At 38.3% G+C, this 23,462-nt stretch overlaps 1 protein-coding gene across 7 annotated transcripts in view; it reads right to left on the reverse strand.

Moving 5' to 3' along the window:
• mast3b (microtubule associated serine/threonine kinase 3b) overlaps positions 1-21,437 on the reverse strand; it is a 35,751-nt gene extending 14,314 nt beyond the window's left edge. For 2 of the 7 annotated variants that reach the window (XM_055221400.1, XM_033992103.2), the window contains exons 1-8: positions 21,210-21,423; positions 18,517-18,606; positions 14,112-14,200; positions 8,803-8,875; positions 4,125-4,203; positions 2,525-2,682; positions 1,601-1,676; positions 335-544 (exon numbers count right to left, since the gene is read on the reverse strand). In XM_055221400.1, coding sequence (XP_055077375.1) covers positions 335-544; positions 1,601-1,676; positions 2,525-2,682; positions 4,125-4,203; positions 8,803-8,875; positions 14,112-14,200; positions 18,517-18,606; positions 21,210-21,256 — 822 coding nt within the window. In that variant the 5' untranslated portion in view covers positions 21,257-21,423. Of the gene's footprint in view, positions 1-334; positions 545-1,600; positions 1,677-2,524; positions 2,683-4,124; positions 4,204-4,461; positions 4,483-8,802; positions 8,876-14,111; positions 14,201-16,427; positions 16,827-18,516; positions 18,607-21,209 lie in introns of those variants that run through there. The other 5 variants (XM_055221402.1, XM_033992105.2, XM_055221399.1 and 2 more) reach the window with 4 other exon arrangements.
• Positions 21,438-23,462: the final 2,025 nt, after the last annotated feature.

Raw genomic sequence — 23,462 nt, forward strand, 5'->3', positions numbered from 1 at the left:
CAACTTGTGATGTCATGTGGTAATACAGGAAGTTCTCCACTGTGTTTTTAAACTCACTAGAATCACTAGGATAATTGCAGTCCTGGAATTGCCAATCTCTACTGAATAAATGTAAAAAGTGGCTGTTAACTTGAAAACTACTGCTGGAAGGTGGAACAAAGCATTTTGAGCTTTGGAGATATAGACAAAAACATGTGTGAATGAAACAAAAACACAACTCCAGATATGTTTTTGAAGAGGTAACAACATTATAACCTGACTTACAGCTCACAAGAGTAAATTCTGTGTAATATAGGACCTTTAAACATGTGAGCAGACGTAACTATTACACAACCTCGTGAAGTAGCTTTTCCAGTTTCTCCTGCAGTTCAGCAAAGTAGCATGAAGTCACCAGGCCTTTCTGCGACTTGTCCAGGCAGTCTCTGGCCAGCTCCACTAACTGGTGCTGGATGAAGCCCAACACCCCATCGGCCAACGGGAGGGAGCTGTCTGGAGAGCAGTGTGTGACGATCTCCAACAACCGCTCCTCCATCTGCGCTGTGGCCTGCCAGCAAAACACACACATACAATAGGGACATTTCAGTTTTTGTAATGTTGTTGTCTTTTGATTTACCGGTATTTCATTTATCTTTATTTATACAGGGAAAGCCCAATGAGAGTATGGTTAAAATAAAGAACAACACAAACAAAACATGGTACACTACATTAAGAACAGGAGCAGGTGTGATTATAAATGCTTATCACCAGATTATTAAAGTGCATTAGTGGCACCAATGTTTCCTGACTGTTTTGTATTTCATAATTTTCTGCATTTGATCTATTTTTATTTATGAGTTTTTTTGTGTCTTGTGACTTGATCTTTGTGAAAATAAATGTTACTTATTTACTTATATTCATTATTGTGTAAGGATGGTTATGATATGAAATGTGCAAAATGTAAATCTGGTATCCGATTACAACAGTGCCACTGAATTAAAGTGACCAGAACAGAGGATGACACCTAAGGAATGTTTGTAAATATTGGTGGCTTATCTGACTTGTATTGTATTTTATAATGTTTTTGCATTTTACCTATTTTTTATTAAAGGTGCTATACCTGATTTTCACCATCTTAAAAACATGAAAAACAGATCTAGCTCATTTTAAACAGTTTACAGTGGTCCAAAGTTACTCCTCACTTACTTTATGCATTCCGAGCATCCCAATTATTTCCTGTGATGAGGTTACAAGCACATTTCACAACTTTCAGACACGATACGGTTTTTACTGTGATGGTAAAGTCTGTAACAATTAGCAAGCTAGCAACACACTTCCTGCCTGATTATCAGCCAATAAAATGCTTTATAATTAGAAGCAGACAAAAAACAGCTGTCTTATTTTCACCTGCTTAAACAATATATCTGTACTGGGACAAGATGATCTTTGTTCAAATACATAGAAAAAAAATCAGGTACAGGCCCTGTAATAAGAACATTTTTAATCTGTGAAACACCATGTGATCTGATCTCTGTGAAAGGCGCTCTATACACAATACATGTTACTTACATTACTGTGTGAAGGTGCTTATAACATGCACTGTACAACAGGAGAAAGTTTGTACCTTTGGGAAACGCTCTCTGTAAACATGGTTCATCATCACTATCTCGTTGTCATAGGAGACACTTGACCGCCCAGGGCTGGAGAGGAAATAAAGACAATTAATTCATTCATTCATTTGAAAATGTATGTAGAGCTAGTGTCCAATTAGGACAATTGCCCTGGTGTTGGAGAATAAAGGTAACATAAACACAAAGGATGAAAACTACAGCAAGTTTGTCCTACCGTTTAAGTTTCAGTGGTGAGTATAAATATTTTATGTTGATGGATTAGTTGTGTTAATTTTGTTGTGTAGGATTTCTTGGCTAAAGAGGCTTAAACACCGACACAGCTCAAACAGTCATCTGCTACATCATTTGTGTATTTGGGCCAATGACACAGATGTATTATTGTAAAAACACTGATGAAGCTTCAAGCAGCACAGATAGAGAAGCCTATCACATGGAAACAGGCTCCAGAAGCTGTTTTCATCATGAAAGATGTGTCTGGCGCATGGCTGGGGTCCAGCAGCTCTGCAGCAGTTTGCTGTGGCTCTCTTCATCAGACCCCCTCCATGTTTTTCCTGAACCACCCCCAACCTTGACTACAGTTCAGCAGCTCTCTCCCTGAGGCTCCGTTAGCTAGCACACCCACGCACAGCGCACCATGGAGCCAGAACACTGCGCACCCAGGCATCGCACAAACAGGCTTCAGACGAGCCAACAGACTGGAGTTGTTAAAAGCACAGAGCTCTGGAGTCATCTCCACCTGCCAGACATGTGCCATCAGCCTCGTGTTTACAGGACACCAAATGCTTCTTTGTATTGGTCACTCTTGGTTAATAGTTGCAACAAACACAAACATGTTTCACCCTTTAGACAAAACAAAAAACTTTACGACCCAATAAAGTTTAAAAGAATGTGTTTGAAGTGAAGTAACCAATGTTCACCTGAGGCTCCGAGAACGTGGCCGGATGACTGTAGCCGGTCGACCATCCTCATCAGTCATAGAATCTGTGCTGCGAAAGTGTTTGAACAGGAAGTGTAGCTCGTCCTGTGTTGGCTGGTAGGGAAGCTGGTGAAGACGCTCCTGGGAGGATGAGGAGGACTGTGGGCACAAGATCGATAAAGTGAATACGACACATTAACACACTATCTGTCTGTGAGGGTGGGATACAGAAGAACATCCAAAAACACTGAGTGTGATGTTCCCAATGTGGCCACTAACAATGAGCAGGTGGCCATAATGTAAAGCCTGAGCTGTGCGTAAAATAAAAAAAGAAAGAAATAGAACTGTGGTGTGTGTGTGTGTGTGTATATATATATTTTATTTTTAATTTTTTTAATGGCATAAATATGGACTCAATCCATGGGTTAGTTAGTCATGGTTAGTCCTGCTGGATCAGTGAGGAACATGTTTGAACAAGCCCGACAGGCCTGATGCTCATTGTGTGGTTACTTATGATTAGTGTACAGCTTTAGCATTAAAAGTGAATCAAAGTGTAGTTCATTATCAACACAATTTTTTGAACAAACTCTTCTCAAACTAAAAATGATACTGTGAATGTTGCCGACAAGCTGTCCAATGTCTGTGCCATGTGCACTGAACAGAGGGAGCAGAGGACAGCATCTGTGCATCCTCTTTATGAAGCCCGGACATAAAGACCACAATGAAAGCCCCTGAACCGCCCCATTGTCTCTGGTGACCTCTGAGCCCGGGTTCAGCCCCAATAAACTAAGTTATAATAGACTTTCAAACCAGTCTGTCCACACGCAACCTGTTTTTTGTGTTCTGTAATTTTCAATTCCTCCAACACTATGGAAATGTTCCGATAATATTCTGTGTTATGAAGCTCAACAGTGACCGCCGGCCCCTGGTTCTGGATGTAAATTTCCCAATCATTTTTCTCAGACTTTCTGAAAAAAAAATTATATTAAAAGTTTGAAAGCTTGCTCAAGGTTAATCAACTACATGGTAATGAATGACCAGAAGAGCTATAATTTTAATGTAAAATCTGTTTCTGAAACTTTATAAACCACTAAGTAATTAAACCTAATTTTTTAGGTTTTACCTAAATTTTGAGTTTTAAATTTGCTTTATGGACTTTAAACAACCACGTTATGGATATTAGTTCACACGTAGCGTAGCGAAATGATTCTAGTGATGGTACATGGAGTTTAAAAATCACAGTGGAGTCCTTCCTGTATTACCACACGACATAAGGTGGAACAGAGTGGTATCATTATAACATGGATCAGAAAATATATGAACCCATTAAATATCATTGGTTTATAAAATATTATGTCCTCTGAAATTAGCCATAAAGAAGAAAATTAAAGCCCCAATGTAATGCACGCAGACTGTATATTAGCACCACAGATGAGGAGAATGACTCACTCAAGCAGATGATGGAGGGAAAACAATTAGCAGTTTGTCATATCAGTCTTGGCGTTGGCTTTGCCTCGTTGCATAAAAGAGTGTGGTATTTGGGCTGACGGAGGTGTCAGAATAGCCATGGTGCTGTGAAGTGTTGTAAAGGAGGGACTTACAGAGACGGTAGAGCTGGGCGGGTTGGTGCCGTAGCCAGACGAGGGGAGCGAGGCCAGGGACCATCTCCGGCCCTCCACCCTGAGCGAAAGAGACATGCATATTACATAAGGCTCAGTGGAGAGGCATTAGTTAGCATTTCAGAGTGCAGCACCATTATGTAACAAACAACAAGAACAAAACAGCGTTAAATGAATTCCCATTGCTTCTGCCCAATTAGATACACTGATATTTCATAGACGAATTGCTTTATTAACAATATTTTAAAAGTACAATTAAAAAGTACTGCTTTCTCACTGACACAGACCTCACTTTTCAATGAATTATGAAAGTATGTACCTGTCCGCACGAGCCAGGTGACTGCCATGACAGCAACCAAAAAAGAAGGCAGAGAAGAAGAAGCATTTATGTGGTGAAGAAGTTCCAGTGATACTAGTGAGCCCCCCTCTGTCACATGTTAAATGAAGAGTGGCTCACTAAGCAGATTACTATATGAATGAGTTTATGTAACACAGATTTCTTGCATGACTAGATAAAGCCATTTCATCAGGACAAAACGTGTGAATGAGTTTCATGTGCAGCTGGTATGCAGATTAAAAGATAAGACAAGGTAAGTGAAAGCTCCACTGGCTCTGTACACTGGCGGGCTTTCTCATACTATATACATTATGTGCTTGATCGTATTAAGTTGATATTTTGTGTAGGCCTGTCAAAATAATTACTATATCAATTTATAGTTCAATATATGAAACCTGGAACAATTTATTTTTGAAGTCAATCTTTATCGTGTGTACATTTTCTTTGCGCTACTGGGACATTTTTGGTTATTTTTTGGCTATATGATAAGATTTAAGATGTAAAATGTTGAATAACTTCTATGACTCATTACAGATGCAAACTTAGTACTAAAGTGTTTCATTCTGCTGTTGCTCTATTACAGGTCACAATTTCATATTTTCTTAAAGAATATTGTATATTTAAAATTTAATTTTTGTGTTTTAAATCTGCCCTTGGAGTTTTGCGTTGGTGGCATAAATTAGTTTCAATATTATTGTTCATTGTTTATATTTACTTCAGCAATATATCAAACTTCAAAATTGTTATCGTGGCAGGCCTAATTTTGTGCATTAAATGACTATAACCATATTACGTACAGCATAACTTAAAGGTGAACTATGTACTTTTTCTGTTACCTCCATAGAGATGTTATTGTTTTTCTTGCAATTTTTCACAGTATAGCATTAAAGAGTAGGGCTGTCACAATAATGGGAGAAATTTGGGGGATTTTTGTTGCAATACGATAGTAGAGTTTTTGAGCTGTAGAGACTTGACTAACTATGGCAAATTATTGGTTCATTCTGCTAGCCTTTTGAATGATACTGTATATTTAAAAAGGGTTTATGGGATTATCTTGGATTATTGTTATTGTATCAACGTCTTAAAGTAGTTTCGATATTATCGTTTATCGCAGTATCTCTCTGTACCAATATTTCAGGCTTCAAAATTTGTCATAGTGACGGGCTTAGTTGAGAGGCGACCCTGCTCACAATAAGAATGCATGTTTTAGAGTAAATTTTTATTAAGAAATACAAGATAATTTGTTACGTTTACTGCCAAATTGTGGAACATTCCAGACAAAGCAATAACATCCCAATAGAGACAAGCAGATAGTGCACCCTCCACTAAAAAGTTACATAGTGCACTTTTAATCTTTAATCTCTAAATGTGATGTCAATATTACAGTGGAATTTTTAAGAGCTGACAGTTAAAATAAATGACAGGGCAAAGACAGAGGAATGCAGCAGGCAGACGCATTTTTCAGGCATTTTCAACTTTCAAATGAATTCACATAACACCTGTTTCACAAGTGAGTAAGACTTTCCCTAAAGGCAAACTGCGCTTTTCTACAGACAGCACAGAACTAACCAAGTGAAAGAGTAGATAAGCGAAACCAACTCAGACTGGTTCATGTTATGTCATACAGATTCCGAAGGGCTCTTTTACTTAATAGAGGACGGGTTAAAATGCTATAATCTTGTTTCATTGCACATTTTGCAATTATGATCACTGAACAAAAAAATAAATAAAATGTGAGACTATAATTAGCATAACTATACGATAAACAAAGTATTATTCATTTTAAGTACACCGGCTGTATTCAAAAGCTAGAAATTGAACCCAGTAAATATTCATGGGTTTCAGATACATCACTACTGGTACCATTTTGAGCATTTTTCCCGATTCGAACGATATATTTTGTTTTAAATGTAAATGCGGTCCCTATGGATAGGGACCGCATGAATCTAACTTGATTGTTCGCCCTATATTTAGACAGGGAAAGTGGTTCACGTCGCAATTATTAATTTCCATAGATGGAGCATGTCATCAGTGAGGTTATCATGTCATTTTGTGCAAGGATTTCAACAGCTTACGCTTAGGGATTTCAAGGTTAATTAGTTTATCAATAATTGTTATAATATGTGTCACAATCTAACAGCAAGAACCATTTTAGAAGAAAAAAATAAGTCAGGTTCAAATGTACTTGTTATACGTTATATGTTATAGTTGTTTTCTTCTCATTTATCCTCTCAAAGTAGTTTTTGGAGTGATTAGTGCCTGTTTGAGCAACCTTTAATCACTTATTTTCAAAACGCCATCTTGCCGATCAATCCCCATTTTCACCGCCACCAGTACACGCCCACTACTCTGTACTTTGTTCTTCAATTTAATTTTGTTAATCGGGGATGCATGTAGGATTCAGCAATGTCGCGTAGCCATTTTGGTACAAATGAAAAAAAATGTACTACTTGCTAGTGTAATGTGCAGCTATCCATAGGAGGGGCCGACATTTACACCGCTCTTTGTTGTGATGATGTTTAAGGCGACATGTCAGCTCCTACTGGGCCTGGCAGTTTTGTAATGCAGATGTCAGTGGACTAGTTTGAGATAAATATTGCAATTTAAAATGTGTAAATTATAACAATGATCCACGGGTGTCATAGATTATAACTATAGAGCAAACACAATCACAACACGTCTTCTTAAACACATCAAACACTTGATATTTAGGTTTTATTTTTTGAGTGTTAGATATCATGTTTGATGTCAAGTTTCGCAATATTAGATAGACTCAACTCTATCTAATATTGATAGACCAATACCAATTCCCATACAGCAATGATAATAAAAACACTCCTTTAGACAATAGAATGTGATTTTCAACATTAAATGGTAGTACTTCCTTTTCTATCCCCATGTGGCCTTATATCTGTGTAATCCCTCAGAGGTTCAGGTAGGTTCAGGTAGGTTCCATAGTGGTCCATGGGACTACTCTATGTGGTCTTATACTTGTACTGCTCAAGATCATTCTAAAGCTATTCAGAAAAAGTTCATTTCTGTCCTGTGAATGTGGCTTTTTCAGGATCGATACTTATTCAAATAAGTATTTTGTTTCTATACTGGTTGTAGTATTGATTAGTATCTGTTTTTTGATTCTTTTGTCAACCCTATCACATACTAGAGGGGATCTGTTAGACTTGTAAATAAAGTGGATTACAGATTCACTGTTGTTAAATCATGGTGTCAAATAGTGAAAAATAATGTCTTTTCTCATAATAAACTCAACACAAACATTTTATATAGTGATATCCCCAGTTAAGCTGCTTGGGTCTCTCTGAGGTGCTGCCTTTTTGCCGGTTACGCAGGCCTGGAGCCAGATGAGCGTGTTGCCATGGGAACAGGCTGAGTGATGTGCGAGTGGGCTTCCAGGGGTACCCTACATTTAACTGCTGCTACGGAGTGAGTCAGCCTCAAACATCAACACATGCTTTCACATTTCAAACTGCCATCCCGGAGCACAACACATACTACTGCTGCTCGGGAGTGGGCGAGAGTTACTAACAAAAATTAACATGCAGATTTTTTCGTGCCCCGATAGTGATAATCAGAAGATGATCTGGCAATTCAACAGTGCTTAATGGTCTATTTCAATTTATTAGTTGAGGTTTAAGTATCAGATAAATGTGAAAGGACTGAAATTAACCACAAAGGTGCAGAGAAATCTGTTTACACAGCTGATTATAGTTTGTTAAAATACAGCAAAAAAAAGCTAATTACAATACAATTTTAGATTTTACATTGCTTTACATCAATTAATGTGACCAGTCTAACAGATGGTTCAAATTGTATTGTGAATTTGTTCTTGCAACTATATTAAAGATGCATTATGTGGCTTTCCTAGCTTCCAGCTTGTCTCCAAGGAGATGTTTTGTCTGGAATGTCCCATCACATAGCATCATGCCCATCTATCTAGCATTTATTTTGTTACACTGTTTCTATTACTCAAAAATAACATGCATTCTTACTTTGAGCCTGACCTTGACCCAACAGCTTGTCTCCATGGAGTTAGATCATTTTAAATAATGCCGTACTGTGGAACATTCCAGGCCAAGTAATAAAATCTTCATGTACACAAGCAGATGGCATACCAAGTTATGCAGGGCAGCTATAATTGTCTTGTTAGAACTATGACTTTCCAAATAAAAATAAAGTTAAAATTTTAAAAGCAAATTGTTAGCCAACAGTTTATGTTGTGCAGACCAAAACAGCAGGCAGATATGTTAACAATGTGCTAGTTTTCACAAGCTTGAGAAAGTAAAATAAAAAGTTTAAATTACTAACCTTCGGGCAAATGGAAAGTTGAGACAAGCATTGGTTGACACATTTCGGGGGCTGTCCAGTGGGCTGCTTGCAGCTGAAAAAGAAATGAGGTAAAAGTAATTATTAGAAATCTAACCATATGAAAAATAAAAAGAAAGAAAATATTGCCATTTCTGTACAAAACCTCTTAACGCCTAAAATATTTGCACTCAGTTGTGTTAATAGAAACAGCACATGAAACTGCAAGTATCTAAGGCTAGACGAAAATGTTTTTTTCCTGGCCGATGCCGGTACCAATGGGTTAGAATCCAGAGAAGCTGATGGCCGATAAGCTCTGCCGATATTTTTGGATAGATTTGTATTAACAATTTTTGTAATTTTTGAATTTAGTACAAATTCATCCACGATCTTGTTTTTGCAAAAAACTGTACAGAGCAGTGTAGTCATGTTTTGTGCATGTCGCATTTGAGTGTTAAAACTTTATGCATATTCTTAGACAGCTGATTAGGCCAAACTAAATATCGTCCTCTGTAAGAGATTTGAAGGTCCTATATTACACAAAATTATCTCTAGTGAGCTTTAAGCCCTGTTAGAATGTTGTACCTCCTCAAAAACATACTCAAGAGTTGTATTTTGTTTCATTCACATGTTTGCATAATCCTTTATTATTTGTCTGTCAACATCCCCAAAGCTCGAAATGCCCCGTTCCACCTTGTGATGTCATATAGTGGTAGCTTTCAAGTTAACAGCTCCTTTTACCTGTAGTTCAGTAGAGACTGGCAATTCCAAGGATGAAATAATCCAAAACATTATAGTAAGGGTGTATGTAGTTTAAAATTACAGTGGCGTCCTTTCTGTATTATCACATGACCTCACAAGGTGGAACAGTGTTTTCCGTTTGAGCAAATGAAACAAAACAAAGGTCTAGGTATGTTTGTGACGAGGAAGAACATTATAACACAGATCAGAAAATACTGTAATATCGACCCTTTAACGCCAACAGCTGATATGCTAAAAAGGTACAAATATGGGCCCAATACAGCAGCCAACCGATCTATATAAAACTCCTAAATGCCTGAAATATTGAAATGCTGGCACTCAGCTGTGTTAATAGAAAGAGCAAATTGAACTGTGAGTACCTATTAAGACACAAGAGAGGAGCAGTTAGCGGCTGATGGCACCCCTTGATTAGATAATCCTCAGGTGATTACGTTTGAGAGAGGCGTATCACACCCTGCTGATATGAGGGGCTCTTGAGGGAGGCCCTGTTCATAGAGTGCAGCTGCTACATGGCTTTAAAGGGGCATCTAGGGATCAATGCAGTAATTTACATGAGGAGCAACACTTCTTAAATTTAGAATACACATAGTTAAATAATAATACATGTGTTTTTCTTGTTTTTAAAACAGCAAAAGTCAACTAGTTTGTTTTAAAAGGTTTGCAGTGGTTATTAAGTTGTTCCTCATCTGTTATTCCTTAATAGCCACATCAAATCAATAATATCTGCAGCTTTTTAACATCTAAAAAAAAACATTGCAAAAATCAAAAGTATACTGTCAAAACAAGACTTGGAGAGACTTAATATATGCATTTGTCTCCAGTAGGTTAGACTACTGTAACGACCTGCTCACTGGCCTCTCCAAACGAGCCTTAACACAGCTGCAGTACATCCAGAACTCTGCTGCTTGGGTCCTGACTAGAACCAGGACATACGAGCACATAAGTCCTGTGCTCAGGTCTCTGCACTGGCTCCTGTGGCTCAGAGAATAGACTTTAAAGCAGCTCTGCTTGTGAACATGTCTCTCCATGGCCTAACACCAAAGTACATCCCTGACATATTGGTGCCCTATGAACCATCTCACACTCTGAGGACTTCAGGGACCGGCCTCCTGCTGGTGCCCAGAGTCAGGACTAAACATGGGGAATCAGCGTTTCAGTTTTATGCTGCTAAAACCTGTACCAAAACAGTTCTGTTTAGCTGTGCATGTGACTGAAAGGTTTTTATTCTGCTCTCTCCTGTTTTCATGTTAATTTTATGATGATTATTTGTGATTTTTTATTTTTTGATTTCCGTGACTTTAATGTCTTTCTTATTCTGTAAAGCACTCTGAATGACTTTGTGTACGAATTGTGCTGTACAAATAAACTTGCCTTGCCTTGCCTGACATATGTGAATGAGACGGCGCTTTTGAACGGTTCATTAATGTCAACAATTGGAGCCGGATCTCATGAAGACAGGTAGGATTCAACACGTTTTCTTCTTCCCACTCCTTTTTTAGCTTAAATTTAAAAAATATGTGAAATGTGCATTAAGCGTACTGGATAAATGTGTTCATTAACCTGATCGAAATAAATATATAAATGAAAATTAAAAAATGTTTTAAAAGAATAGAATCTTTATGCATTTTCACATTGCACAAGAATCAGCACAGAAATAAAGTAGCAGCACAAGCAAGAGATTTTTGCACACACAAAAAAAAAACATTTGGCATAATAATAATAATCATAATAACAATTTTGTTTCATTATTATTATTATTTTAGTGCAACATTGTATTTAGAGTATGCATAATTTGAAAGAGTAAACACACTCCCACTCTCAGTTTGAACCATTTAAAACAAATTTGAGCCTTGGTCGCCTTGCTCTGTGATTAGCTTGTTGTTAAAATAAGTTCTCACTTTGGATTCTGTCATATAAATAAATAGTAAAAGAGCTAGTCTTTTGAACGGCTCTTTGAAATGAACAGATCCAAAAGACTCAAGATTTCCTAAAAAAAAAAAAAAAGCCAAAAGTCCTGTCATTATTTCCTAATGCAGTCTTAGCATCCTCTGTATTCACAATGATTTTATAAGCACTTTTCTCAACTGTCAGACACAAAAGCAGAGTTTTGACATCACCAGCTATCTGACCAGAACCGAAGAAGCGGCTTGGATGAGCAGCGAAACTTCTTCACTCCTACAACAATTTGCCCAGTTGACAGATTTAAACTACATCTTTTGCTATGGATCAGACCTGGATGACTGAAGGATTACACAGACATCACATGAAGCTAACAACTAGCATGTTAAGAGAGCACTTCCTGGCTAATGAACACTATAACGTTTTCTAATTAAATGCAGACAGCACACAGTGGTCTCATTTTGAAAAGCTACTTTAAAACATCTGTCCAGGGGCAAAATGGCATGGACAAGCATCTGGCTCTTTAAACACAGATCAAAGACTAGGATTTCAGCAACGATACTGAAACATTTCCTGAATCGGATATCGGCTTCCAAATATCGCTTCAGTTGATATTATGTTTGGACATATAAATTGATTCAATAAAACTACTGGTTGTATTTAGCCCAGAAAGTCTCAGAGTGTTTAAACTTATATTTACACAACTTTGTTCTATAGTTACTTGAGAGAAAACTAACAGCTACATAACACATTTGGATCAGTTTTGTCTTGTTATATTTTTGTTTAAAGGAAATAAATGGTGGTTTCAGTCTCTGCACCGGTGTCGGTTGATAATTAAAACTACAGTGTCAGAATGGGTATTGCAATAGAAAAAGCTGGATTGAAGCAACCCTACCAAAAATAAGAAGGAATCAATTTTTACAGTATGCAAAAAGGTGGCCATTCATTTTGAAAGATCCTATTTATCATAGGATCAAATGACAAGGCTCGTAAACTTGAATTGAAGTTAATAGGTCTAGTCACTAATAAAAAATTATCAGGTTCAACATTTTTGAATTCACTTTTTGGATATTTAGTATCGTACATTGCTATCAATAGGTAAAAACTGTCTTTTGTCCCTAATCTGGGAGAATAACCAAATTGTTGTAAAACCTGCTGTATTACAAAAAAAAAAAAAAAAAAAAAAAAAATGCATTTTAACAATGTTGGCTGCCCTCATCTGTATTAAATGTTATTGGCCTATAGAATGCTGCGTGCCATCTGAAACCCACCAATAGGAACAAGCCCACACACACGAAATCATGATCCCAGGCAAATGAAAACATAATCTCTCCTCCAGATTTGATAAACAAATGTGGGCTGTCTGCAGGCAGACATCGAGCACGGACGGCTATTACATAACTCAGAGTGCAGATTAGGGATCATATAACAGCTGTGTTAACCATCACCGTATTCTGTCTGCATTTGAGTTAAGAAAAACAGACTTTAACTTAACCTTTATGTGTTTTTTTGTGGGCAGCCATTTTTTACATAAGACTAGGTATTTCGAAGAGAAGATAGAACATAACTATGTAAATACTAAAACTGTAGCTTACAAACATACTATAGGGCTCAGGATTGAATGTCAAAAAACAACAATTCTTAGCCAAATCTGCCATGTTTGACGCAGCAGTGCAAAATGTCCTTAGAGATGCATAAGACAACTCCATAACCTGTCACTACCGATTTAGCGTTGGCGTCTTAAATTCTCCTTTGGTTTAACATTAGGCTAACTGAAAATTACATAAGATATGATGACAAAATTCGTAGCTCTATAAAAACAGACTAAACAAAAGTAAAACAATAAAATTACAATCAAAAGTACTAGCAAACAAACAGAGCTCTCATCCCAACGCATAACTGACAAACTTCATAATTTGCCTCCTATCTCGTATGCAGAGATGACATTTTAGTAACGGGCAGATGTAAGACAGTTATCTTCAGGTCAATTCCACGAATACCATGTGTTTGGTGAGATATGTGTGCAATATGTGATATATGTTCACATGAAGGTGAAAAGTTGTAGAACCTGCATAAAAATACCACTGTAGTGATGTTCAAGGTCCCATATTACGCTATTTTCTGATTTATGTTATAATGGTGTTTCCTCATCACAAACAGACCTGGAGTTGTGTTTTATTTTATTCAAACATTTTACACACAAACCCGGAATCTTTAGGCTTAGTTCTTCTCTCAAATGGAAAACACTCTATTCCACCTAGTGATGTCACGTGGTAATACAGGAAGTGCTCCACTGTGTTTTTAAACTCCATGCACCTTCACTAGAATCATCTGGATAATTTCATCCCTGGAATATGCGAACTACACTAAACAAAAGATAAAAGGTAGCTGTTAACTTGAAAACTACTGCTTCATGACATCACAAGGTGGAACAGAACATTTTGAGCTTTGGAGATGTAGACAGACTAATAATAAAGGATTACTCAAACATGTGTAAATGAAACAAAACACAACTCTGGTTATATTTTTAACAAGGTAAGAAATCTATAACATGGCTTAAAGCAAAGAATAATCCATTTAGTGTAACATAAGACCTTTAAGTGTTTTTGCAACAGTAGTTTCAAAATGTTCTTGACAGAGAATTGTCTTACCAGTGTGGAGTGAGAGAGGGGACAGGGGCCGGGAGAGTGTGGGTGAAGGTGTCCCCACACCAAGACTCTTCCTGTTGCTGCTTCGACAACTGTACAAGAAAAGGGGAAGAGACTTTAACAAACACGTGCTTACATCAGCACATCGTTAATACTTTCACAGTTTGTACATTTGAAGTGTGTAAAAATAAAACCAGACAAAATTAGTCTATGGATAATTATTTGTTCATTCTGCTATTTACTTGTTGCAGCTCAAGCCTTTTAAAGATACTCTATTCCACTGACATCCCAGTAAATTTTTAATAAGCAGTTTCAATATTACCGTTTAATTGCAAAATATCCCTGTATACATTTCTCAATATTTTGTTCTTCTAAATGTGTTATCCTGACAGGGCTAACCATGTGGACGTTTCGCTAGTTTGTGATAACAGCTGTACGGACAAATAAACCAATCATAGTGTACTCCCCTAAGCTAACTATAATCATTTTGGCCCTTGGTTTATCGGCCTATAATTACATGCTTGAGTCACTAGGCGAGGGGCTGTACCGTGCCATTGCCAGTGCATCTTCTTGTTGCTTTGGCCTGGCAGCAGCAAGTGGATGTGAAAAACAGAACTGGTCACATCATGTGTTTTATGACTGAATATGTTAAGTGTTTAAAGGGTCCATATTACACTATTTTCTGATCTATGTTATAAAGTTTCCTCATCACAAACATACCTGGAGTTGTGTTTTGTTTCATTCACATGTTTAACACACAATCCCTGCATATTTAGGCTGAGTTTTTCTCTTAAACTCTATTCTACCTTATGATATCACGTGGCAATACAGGAATTGCTCCACTGTGTTTTTAAACTCTATACACCTTCACTAGAATCATATGGATGATTTCAGCCCTGGAATTGCCAATCTCTACTGAACAAAAGGTAAAACATAGCTGTAAACTTGAAAACTAATGCTTTATGACATCACAAGGTGGAACAGTGCATTTTGAGCTTTGGAGATGTAGATGGATTAATAATAAAGGCTTACTCAAACGTGTGACTGAAAAAAACACACAACTCCAGCTATTTTTTTGAAGAGGTAACAACAATTTCACTATGACTTAAAGCTCACAAGACTCAAGTTTGCATAATATAGGACCTTTAACAGAATCGCCCAAATTAAGTTTTACCAAGCAGCTAACTGAAACCCCCACAAAAAAAAAAAAAAAAAATCATAGTAATAGTCATAGTAAATGAATAATATGAAAAATGATATTGCGGCATCTGCTGCTCTATTTTAGAGCTATTGTGTAACTTTAGTGAAAGCTTACTCGCCGTTGAACTTGTTACATAAAAGAGGGTGGATAAAATCTTGAGCATACAAAAGCCGCGTAAAGAAGCAGGGAAATTTGTAGTTAAGTGTCAACAATAACAAGGCTAGTAGTGCACTGTTAAACTGAAATCCTACCTTCACCTGCTTTAAGTGACCCCAGTTAGTAAACACCTTGAGCTGTATTTGAGCATTAGACCATTTTTGCATAAACTGCCTTTGAAAAAAATTAAATAAGACTAATCTGAAGGCGTTGAGAGCCAAGGAAATCCTCCAGTCTGACAGTGACTGATCCAACAACAGCAGGAGCAGAGTGACAGACACATGTCCAATGGGTGTGTGTCCATAAAACATGCATTTAAATAATCCTCACACTAACTGGTTTCATTGCTGGTTCATGTGCAGTTATAAAAGAACAGGATTTTCTACATTAATAAAGCAATGTTTCCCAATAACACACGAGACTATGGTGTCCCAACACAGTCAAATGTTTGCAGCCAAAGTCTACAAACAAGCTGAACAAAAACGCCAAACAAATGATACTTTATGCTTGCAGTTTTGTCACAAACAAATTGAAGAAATCTGTCCATTTTGATCAGATTCTCCCTGAAACCTGTTTGAAACACTGATATTGTCCTGGGTGCAAATACATAAACATTGTCAATACACTGGTGATGCAATTATAATCCATTTCTCAAAGTTGTCTATCATAGCATACATTTAATCTTTTACATTTTGAAGTAATCTAGCAAAAATGCACCGTTTGCCTCAAGTGTGCATGTTATGAAGATGAAACGGGCAAAGATGCTAGCAAAGTTAACAAACACAAGGTTTAACGTGGCTGGCACCTATCTCCTTTTAAAGACATCCCCTGTTACCATCACCACACACAACAATCTTAATGTTTAATGCGATAGATCGGTCACATTTAACCACAAAGCTAACCTGGATGGATAACCTAGCTTGAGTTGTAACGTTAAACCCAACTTAGCAAAACTAAACTACCTTTTTGACCGTCTTAGCAACGCTCCAGGGACAAAACTGGACTTGCTCTGCCCCGGTACCGCTGACCAGTGACTTGGGTCCGACATAACGTAGATTTTTCTTGCATAAGCCCCTTTTCCCAGACTTGATAATTCAGAAAAGTGGGGCTGGGGGCGACGGTAAACCCGCTGCTGCTGCTGCTGTCTGGGTGCACCCCGCCATCATCTCCGTCTCGTCTTTGTAGTTTGTAGTCTAGCAGAACCTGAGCGCCAAAAAGCAGGCGAGCTACATGTTCCTTGGTCCCGTGTGTGGACGGTCTACAAGCGCAAACGTGGTCCCCATAGCTGCTGTAGTCTGCCCGGTGACAAGGTCCAGTCCACTCCACTGAACGGTACCGAGTTTGAGCACGCAGACGCTGGCGCTGCGTGGAGGCGCGTGAGGAAGCTAGAAACTAAGACGCGTTCAGGGCACACGCGTAAACTGCACGACTGAACATCTCAGCGCAACTGTTGAGTGGTAAAAGGTGAGGTAAGAGATAAGAGGAGATAAGAAGATAAGAGGAAAAAATAATAATAGGAAGTAGGCTGGCCATCGTTATCTGTCAGAGGAGATCAACACTGTATAAGATGTTTTTATAAGGGACGACGGCAATTGACTGAATATCTCATTTGCTTGTTGATACAGGAACTTTTAATACAAGATTTCATGATTGTCTACGTCTAAAAACTGGCGGCACTAGAACTGAATGGATAAAAAAAATGCACTTAAATAATCTGGGGATAACCATTTATAATCACAACTGCACCTGTATTTAATGTTCTAAATGGACCTATGTAGTACTCGCATTGTGCTCTCCCTGTATAAATAAAGACAAATGATCAAATGGTTGATGGTCTTAAAAAGGGACTAAGAAAATGAAAATAATAATCTGCATTCAAAGTGTCTGTTGTAATAATGTATGTATTTATTTCAATTAAAATGTATATATATAATAATATATTTTTGACTGTGTGTGTTGATAGCTGTGCATTTTCCTGCAAAACTTAAAAGCACCAGAAGCTGTTGAGTTATACCTATACCTCTAGTTAGAGGGAGCTATCCATGGGTTTCAGAATGATGAAAAATCCCATAGCAATTAACAATTTTAAACAAAATATTATATCTTTTGACTAATAAAAAGTCCTCAAAATGGCACATATAAGATGAAAGCCATGAATACAGACATCATTTAGTGTTGATAATCTAACTGCCTGTTTTATGGACCAATGGTTTATGTGCCGTGACTGTGTTTGACACAAGTAGCAAAAACAAGGTTCCATAATTCTGCGTCTCATATTCATCTTCAAAGACAGCATGCTATTACTCCCCCAGTGCTGCCCACGTCTGTGGCTGCAGATGGTTTGTTCACTTTCATTTTCCTCAAGACCACGCATCTCTGTTTTTCCACAGCCCTGAACATAACATTTGTTAGTATCATTATGCACCTCATGTGTGGTCTGAAATATTCCCTCAGACCTGTGTGTCTACACTAAGAAACCAAAACAACTGCCCTGTTTCAACTTGATCCAAAGAAAATCTACATTTGCGTTGTGAGACACACACGTATAGGTCCCATGCACTAATCTGATGCAATAGAACATGAAGAAGCAGGATGTGCACTTGCAAAATGTTGCTCAATGTGAAGTCAGCAGCAATAAAACAATACCAAATAATCGTTTACAACTTTAGGGTGTGTTTCTTTTATAATGACATCTTATTTTGCAGACGGCTCCATTGCCCCTCAGTGTCACCATGTGATGTGACAGGCTCACACAGACACATGCTGGATGTTTGCAGTGCTGCCTTCCTCCACAGCACCCAGTGCCGTTGCCAAGCAACCCACACAGACTTAGAGACAACTAATAAATAGTAGGGCTTTCACTGGTAAAACACTCACACCTTAATATACAAAGCCTCTTTTAATATGAAATGTTCAATATAAGGCATGCAAGTCTTCATTGCAAAAATAACGGTTGAAAACTTAGACTTTGATTTCATGTGATGTAATAGTGTAACTGTAATGAGCTTTTGGGCATAGACTCAGGTGTGAGTAGAGTGCAGACTGTCTTACCTCCAGGGGTGTAGGGTTTGTAAGGGGCTGCAGGGACTGCAGGGACTGCATGGGCTCAGAAGGGTGGGGCTCTGACAGGTGGGAGACAAACTGAAAGGGAACACACGGTTGTATGGGTTAGGGCATGTTGGCACAAGCGCATTTGGTTCAGGACTGGGTCATAGTGTGCAGCATGAAACTGGCACCTTACCAAGAACCATTGTAACAAGTGACAGTCAAAGCATTATTTATTGTAACCTTCTGTCTATTGCATACCTATGTTAAAACAGGGGTAATCTTTGAGAAATTAAGCTGCTGTTCAGACACTAAACTTATATTAGCGTTATCATGTTCCTTCTTACAGGAATAATTAACTTCTATAAAACAAATACTCCACCTTGCTCCTTTCTCCTCCCACAGTGCTTGCAGAAATCTTTATCAGAGTGGGAGTGTCTCATGATCAAATATGTAGCAAAAACACAACTATTAAAAGAATTTAAACCACTTATAAATGCTCTTTTAATAATATAACACGAAGCAGGAGAATATGCCTGCTCAGCCTAGCCCTGCAGTTCATGAATAGTGCAAAGTTGCTGACCCAGCATTGTAGATGTGTTCTATTGATTTCCTGCTCAGATGTACTCAGTGCTCAGGGCTTCACAGTGCAGCTATTGTCTGAGCCCTGCAGAGGATCCTCGCTGCTAAACACAGCACTGGCTACTAACGTGCTAATGAAGGTGTTGTCATAGAGATGCAGGCAGGATGATGGGAAAACAACTGCTTCCTGCACAAAGATGCCACTCTCTTAGCCAGTAATTATACAACATACAGCTCATTACACCTCTCGTCTTGACACATTTTCTCTTCAAAGCCCAAAAAACAAAGGCCCAGACAGCACGACACTAAAGCATCCTCCAGTATCTCCATTTTACATTTTCAATTTGTTGACAGTTCATGGGAAACTCCAGTCTAGGGTGTCAAGTGAGTAAACATTTCAATGACTCCACCATGCTGTTATCACCACTGAATATTTAACTAGCTTCAAAGTTTTTAGATGTACTGTAGTTGGGCTAAAATGTTCCATACTATCCTACTAGCAGTCATAAGGAAACCAAGATGACCCATGTAAGGGTAGAGTAAGGGTGCGTTCATACTTGCACTGGTTTGTGCTTGGTTGGTTCATTTTAATCCTAAAGTAGATTTAGTTTAGTCATGGTCTAATCCAGTTTTAGTACTGGTCTAGTCTAGTTTTAGTCCTGGTCTAGTCCTGGTCTAATCCAGTTTTATTCCTGGCTCATGCAGGTTTAATCCTGGTCTAGTCTAGTTTTAGTCCTGGTCTAGTCCTGGTCTAATCCAGGTTTAGTCCTGGTCCAGTCCAGTTTTGGTCCTGGTCAGGTCCACACTTAGTCCTGGTCCAATTCAGGTTTAGTTCTGGGTTTACTGTTCATTTAGTGATAATTTGGATGCAGTGTTTGCACCAGTGTGAACGCAGCCAAAGGTCACTTACTCAATTCTACTTTTAAAAGTTGAAAACATACTCTGAGTAAGAACACTCAGGTCATTTTGGTTTGTTTTGTTTTAAAGGTCTCCTCCGGAAAAGGACAACGATAAAATATCATGAGGATCTCCACTATAAAACTGTTGACAGTGAGGCACAGAACAGAACAAGGGCTGCTGACATGCACACAAGGCATCGCGTAACTTACTCCAGCTAAATCTGGCAGACAGTTATTTGACAGCAAGTGGAAATCTTTGTACTTATAGGCTACAAAAGTTCTGCAATTGTATCGACAACCCCCTCCAGTGGTTATAATGAAGAGACTGCTCATAAAAGCCAAACAGACAGAGCGCAGCACGAGATGATCTGTGAGAGAGCTCCTACGCCTGCAGCATCCACAGACATCCCCCCTAAAAACACCCCGAGGAGGAGAGTGGGAAGAACACTGCAGGCATGTCCACTCATCTAGACAACACATGCTGAGGAATTTAAATATATCTGCACGATCCACGACTTTGAGTGAATACTTGATGTTAACAAAGGGAGACAGTGACAAAGATAACATATAATGAGCGCACTCTCTGCATCGAGCAATGAATTCCTTTCTTCAGTATGCCAAGCAGCAGTGTAGCCTACTGTCAAATCAATTTCCAGGTGTCTAATTATGGGCTATTATGTCATAACTATTATATGGTTGATAAAGATCTTTTACTGATGAAACATTACCTCAAAGCTATTAAACTCTTCGTATATAACAGGTGTGTCAATATTTTGGGAAGAATCAAGATGACACCTGTTACTTCACCTCACCCACAGGAGTATTTCTTTAGCTGGAGGCGCATAACATAGACTCCAGTTCCGAGCTGAAGCCTCAATTCAATTCATTTAAATTTATTTATTCAGCAGTTGCCTCTTAGGGCTGAACATGAGAAGTGATTTAACCAACAGAAAGTTAGAAAATCAACAATGAAACAGAAAACAGACAGATTAACCAAATGAAAACACGCAAATGGATAACTGTCCCAGAACATCCCCTGTCCTCAGACCCCCCTTCTCTCTCTCGCAGTAGTAGCAGACCGCTGCCACTTGACAGTCGTGTGTTGACACTCAAAATGACAAGCAAGTCCAAAGAAAAGGCGCTCATAATGCTGTCTGGCTGCTGCGTAAACATGGATGCAGTTAGAGCGCGTGGGCTTGAGAATAAAAGTAAACTTACTCCAGAGTCAGAGAGGGGATCTTGAGCTTATCTCTCCGTGACTTCATTGTTGCAGAGCGGTAGTGCGGGGACTTGCTTTACCATAGCGCAGCGTCGCTCGCCCTCACAGCCGCCTCGCGCGCACTCATCGCTCTTGTGGTGGCACTAAAAATAACTCCTTCAACACAGTATCCTTTTACACAGCGAAACGTGACGATCTCTTTGCGAATAAAACAAAAAAAATCTACAAACAATAAGTGCTCAATGGTTAAGTCTGCACCGCGCGTTTGGATAGTCGTGTGTTCCCGAGGCGCGCCACTGAGCGAATACCACAGAACAGAGAGAGCGACCGGCCACCGCTAACCTCCATGTGACTAGTGCAGGAGAGAAAGAACACAGCGAAAGAGAGGAAGAGAGGGAGGGAGAGAGGAAGAGAGGGAGGGGGCAGGAGGGAGTTCATCTGAATGGCTGCTTGATAAATCTATAAAACAGCTGACATGGGATACGGTCGTCGAACTGCTGGACTAAACAAACAAACCATAAACATTATACAAAGTCATTTCTTTTATCTTTTTTATAGTGACTGAGATCAAAACTTTATTGGTCCATTAAGGAAATAGTTAGACATAGTAGCTCTAGGCCAGGATACAGACCAAACTGACTGAGACGTGACAAAAGACATGAGGTAATAACATTCAAATGACAAAAAAAAAAAAAAAAAGGGGCTTACATAGGAAAATGTTCAGTCCTTAATGTTTCACTTTCATATGGAAAGTCTGCACGTGCTCCAATCTGTTTTAGCATCTGTTTTATCACTTTCCACCACTAGGAGGAGTTATGAGCTCACCAATTGTTTATGCATAAAACCTTTACGCCTCACACGCAACAGAGCCATCTGGTGTTAGTGAATAGTTTTAGCTGTTAATCCAAAACAATAAAAAAAAAAATGCTGTTGTCTCGGTGGTAGAATCAGTTCTTATCTAATCTTATAGAAACAGTGTCTTATACTTGTGACGTCACCTTCAGTGGTTGCACCTGATGAACTGCATAACTGTTAAAAAAAACATTTGACAAGCCAAAGGGTTCAAAACTCAAAACTGGGACACATACGGTTTAGAACGGTTGGTACAAATGATTATAAACTGAAAAGAACACATTGCATTGTTATAGTCAGCGGAATTTATGTATTTATTATTATTATTATTATTATTATTATTATTATTATTATTATTATTATTATTATTATTATTATTATTATATTTTATTTTATTTTTTAAAGCATGGTTTTCTGTATTTTAGCTCAACGAATGACAATATAATCCCCCTTTTTACTGTTGGCAGGGATCAAATTGGTCAAAAATAGGAACATCCGGGGCTTTTCTTGTGTAAAATTCTGATAAATCACTGGTTTTGGATAAATCTGCTGGGACAGGGGACACCGGGCTCAAAACTGGGACTGTCCCGGGTAAATAGACACGTCTGGCCACTTTATAAGCCAAGATAAACAAGATGACGACTGACTGGAGATGAGAAGGGGAATACCACTTTTGGCGAGACAAACAGTGACAGCTATTACACAGGAAGCTTTGTCATTCTTCTGTATCATTCGCCCGTATGTGTCAGATAACACAGTCCCCTTTTTAAACATCCAACAGTTTGCAAGCACATGTGGGCTGCACGTTTTTAAAGCGCGCCTGTAATGTGATTTTTAGGCTTGTGTAGGAGTGTGCATGAGCTCCGAGTCTACAGGCCCAATAGTGTGGGTGGGTGTGTGGTATCCAACAATGACATACTTGAAAATCAATTTTCCGAGGATCCAATCAGGAGCAGAGCGTGGATTTGTGCAGCTGGGGGTGGGGCTGTTGTTGTTGTTACTGGCCACATAGATATAAATACAAAGGAAGGTATATTTTTATTGTGTTATGGAGAAACGCACGTGCAAAACTAATGGACTTTAAAGGCCCATGCCATTTTTAGGAGAAGTTATTATTTGTATGAGACAAGTACAAGCCTCCATGTTATTAGAAAGCATTTAAATCTCTGAATCTTTAAATTAACAAGTAAGCTTTTAAATGACACCCTATTCTATAGGCCAGTAGTATTTAATGTAGCTAAAATATATATAGTTAAAATGTGTTGTAATATAGTGAGGTCTTGGGAAGTTAAGAATCAGTGTTGGGAATAATACTTTGAAAATGTAGTTACAGAATACTGAATACCTGAATTAAAACTTATTTTATAGTGTATTTCGTAATCAGAGATCTCTATTCTGAA

This window comes from Periophthalmus magnuspinnatus, chromosome 4, assembly GCF_009829125.3.
Source record: "Periophthalmus magnuspinnatus isolate fPerMag1 chromosome 4, fPerMag1.2.pri, whole genome shotgun sequence".
Taxonomy (NCBI): Eukaryota; Metazoa; Chordata; class Actinopteri; order Gobiiformes; family Gobiidae; genus Periophthalmus; species Periophthalmus magnuspinnatus.